At 40.9% G+C, this 3,404-nt stretch overlaps 1 protein-coding gene across 1 annotated transcript; it reads left to right on the forward strand.

Moving 5' to 3' along the window:
• Nucleotides 1-563: 563 nt before the first annotated feature.
• Nucleotides 564-3,176, forward strand: LOC127103978 (uncharacterized). Its single transcript, XM_051041202.1, has 3 exons — nt 564-863; nt 1,158-2,146; nt 3,116-3,176. Exons 1-3 carry the CDS (start codon nt 564-566, stop codon nt 3,174-3,176), a joined length of 1,350 nt encoding a protein of 449 aa, XP_050897159.1.
• Nucleotides 3,177-3,404: the final 228 nt, after the last annotated feature.

A 3,404-nucleotide genomic window follows, 5' to 3' on the forward strand; every position in this document is an offset into this window, starting at 1 on the left:
GAATCAGACGAAGAACAACTTTCCATCCATTCAAGCTCAGATTCAGGTTCCGATAGAGAGATCAAAACTATGGTTGATGTTCCACCGCCACCAGAAATAATGTTGGGAGACTACGGAGGTGCCAATGCACAAACCGAAAGATTAAATATTGTCAACCAACCAGTGAACGTGGCTAATTTCCAGTTGCACCCGAGTACCATTAATCAGCTTGAAAGGAAGCATTTTACTGGAAAAGTGAATGAAGATGAAAACAAGTATTTGCAGAGGTTTCTGACCATAGCAACACTCTGAAAATTGGTGGTCACACTGAAGAAGCTTAGAAGTTGAGAATATTTCCGTTTACCTTAGCAGAAGAAGCTGAAGAATGGTTTTATTCTTTACCTTCCAGTAGTATCACAACTTGGGAAGAAATGGAAAAGGCATTCCTGAATGAGTATTTTCCAGCGTCGGTATTTCTCCGAAAGAGGTATGAAATTCTGAATTTTAAGCAGAAGGACGGGGAAACTTTGGGAGATGCCTATAAGAGATTCAAGAGAGTCCTGTTAGCCTGCCCCACCCATAATATGGATGCAAGTGAACAAATGCAGATGTTTGTGAACGGTCTTAAAATAAAGAGCAAACAGCTGATTGATATTGCAGCCTGTGGTTCCACAAATTTTTCAACAGCCACCGGTATCAAGAAGATCATTGAAGTTATTGCTGCTAATGAGCACATGGAGTTGTATGATAGGTGTCAAAGAAAACTAGAAGGGGTTATAGATTTAAAGCTGGAAACTAATAAAATTCGTATTGAGGATAGTATAGCTGCTGAAGTTGATAAGAAGCTGAAGGCGATGAATATAGGCACCCAACCGGTGGCACAGGTCCAACCGGTCCCTACTATCTGCTGTGAAATTTGTACTGGTCCACACCAAACTTGTTATTGTTTTGCAACTCCTCAACAAGTGGAGGAAATCAAATTTTTGAAGTAGAATAATCCTTATTCCAACACGTACAATCCGGGTTGGAAAAATCATCCCAACTTCTCATGGAAAGACCAAAAAGGAATCGCTCCTCAACATGGTCAGTACCAAACTCAATATCATCAACAACAGCAACAACGGCCCCCTAAGAAAGCTGACTGGGAAATTGCAATTTAAAGAATGGCTTCCCATAAGGTTCAATTTCAAGAAGAAACCCGGAACAATCAGAAAAACACCACGGCATCTATAAAGAATCTTGAAGTCCAAATGGGGCAAATCGCTCGGCAACTAGCTTCGAGTTCTCAAGCACAGGGTGCTCTACCTAGTGCAACCGTGACAAATCCTAGAGAGCATAATAATGTGAGCACGGTGACAACACGAAGTGGTAAATCTGATGAAGTTGTTGAGGAAGTGGATGAAGAGGAAGACCAATTGATCGAAGTGCACCTTGAGATCACAGAAAATGAAGTTGTTAGAGAAGAAGTGGTAGAATCGAAACCGGTTGTGAAAGAAACAATCATTGATCCCAAGCCGGTTGTTAAGCTCCCGTTCCCCACTAGAAACAAGAAAAAAGGGCAACATGAGAAAAACTTTGAAAAATTCTTAGAGTTGTTCAAGAAGCTAGAAATTAACATTCCATTGTTGGAGGCACTTGAACAAATGCCTACGTATGCCAAGTTCATGAAGGATATCATTTCAAAGAGGCGTACCACCGACATTAACCCAATTATTCTAATTGAAACTTGTAGTGCTATTTTACAGGGTATGAAGATTCCGATAAAGAAGAAGGATCGAGGAGTTGTCACTATCCCATGTACTATTGGAGATATGTCGTTCAACAAAGCTCTGATTGATATGGGAGCTAGTGTGAGTCTCATGTCGTTATCTATTTATAAGAAGCTTGGTATAGGGGTTGTGCAAGATACCAAAATGACACTCCAATTCGCGGATCATTCGATCAAGAAACCGTATGGCATTGTTGAAGATGCTCTAGTGAAAATTGATAAGTTTATATTTTCGGTGGATTTTGTAATTCTTGAAATTCCAGAAGATGAAGAGATCCCTCTCATTCTGGGGAGACCCTTTTTGGAGACGGGACGATGCTTGATAAACATAGAAGAAGGAACAATGACACTGAAGGTTTATGATGAGGAATTGAAAATTGATGTTCGAAACACCATGAGGTAAAAGGATGATATTTGTACCAGTCATACTATAGAGGTTTTGGATCAGGTGACGACATATGATAACCCTTTGCATACACCCCAGTCACCTTTGGAAAGAGTGTTGAGTTTGTCCATTTTCGAGTCGAATAAAGAGGTGAACAGCGACGAATCTGAAGTGCTTGCCTTGTTGGACGCACAAACCCCGTGGAAAGGATCTCGACCACGCCGGTGGGAGGATTTACGCCTACATCAATCTAGTGAGGAGAATGAAGAACCTAAGAAGGAAATAGAGTTGAAACAACTTCCTGACAATCTCAAATATGTCTTTCTCAAACCTGAAGGAAAATGTCCTGCTATCATAAACTCAAGCCTTCAGAATATCCAAACAGAAAAGCTCATCCAAGTCTTGAAAAAGTACAAAAAATGTTATTGGATGGGCAATTGAGGATTTGAAAGGTATTAGCCCTAATGTGTGCATGCATAAAATTCTCATGGAAGACGACCACAAGCCGGTAGTCCAACCATAGAGGAGGCTCAATCCGGCAATGAAGGAAGTGGTTCGGAAAGAAGTGGTAAAATTGTTAGATGCATGTCTTATATATCCCATTTCTAATAGTCTGTGGGTGATCCCGGTACACGTTGTCCCTAAAAAAGGGGGGACCACCGTAATAAGGAATGAAAAAAATGAGCTAATTCCCATGCGGACAATAACCGGGTGGCGGGTTTGCATTGATTACAGAAGGTTGAACACAGTAACTACTATAGCGTTGGAAGGCCAAGAAAAGACGGCATTCACATGCCCGTATGGTGTTTTTGCTTACCGAAGAATGCCATTCGGGTTGTGTAATGCTCCTGCCACCTTCCAATGGTGCATGACTTCCATTTTCACTGACATGCTCGAAAAGCATATGGAAGTCTTCATGGATGACTTCTCAGTCTTTGGATCCTCATTTGATAACTGTTTGACTAATTTATCTCTTGTTTTAGACAGGTGCCAGAAAATGAACCTAATTCTGAGTTGAGAGAAATGTCACTTCATGGTGCGTGAGGGGATAATGTTGGGTCACAAAATTTCTTATAAGGGAATTGAAGTTGACCAAGCAAAAGTGGAAGTGATATATAAACTCCCACCCCTGGTGAATGAGAAGGGTATCAAGAGTTTCTTAGGACACGCAGGTTTTTACCGCAGGTTCATAAGAGATTTCTCAAAAATTGCTAAACCGCTAACCACTCTGTTGGTTAAAGATAATGCGTTTCTGTTCAACAAAGAATGCAC

This window comes from Lathyrus oleraceus, chromosome 7, assembly GCF_024323335.1.
Source record: "Lathyrus oleraceus cultivar Zhongwan6 chromosome 7, CAAS_Psat_ZW6_1.0, whole genome shotgun sequence".
In the NCBI taxonomy this organism is placed as follows: domain Eukaryota; kingdom Viridiplantae; phylum Streptophyta; class Magnoliopsida; order Fabales; family Fabaceae; genus Lathyrus; species Lathyrus oleraceus.

Bases quoted from the DNA above. Each gene is read 5' to 3' on its own strand.
- LOC127103978 (XM_051041202.1), top strand. From the start codon at position 564: ATGGATGCAAGTGAACAAATGCAGATGTTTGTGAACGGTCTTAAAATA. The intron at 864-1,157 runs GTCCAACCGGTC...GCTTCCCATAAG, and splicing joins GCACCCAACCGGTGGCACAG to GTTCAATTTCAAGAAGAAAC. The intron at 2,147-3,115 runs GTAAAAGGATGA...CTCTTGTTTTAG, and splicing joins GATGTTCGAAACACCATGAG to ACAGGTGCCAGAAAATGAAC.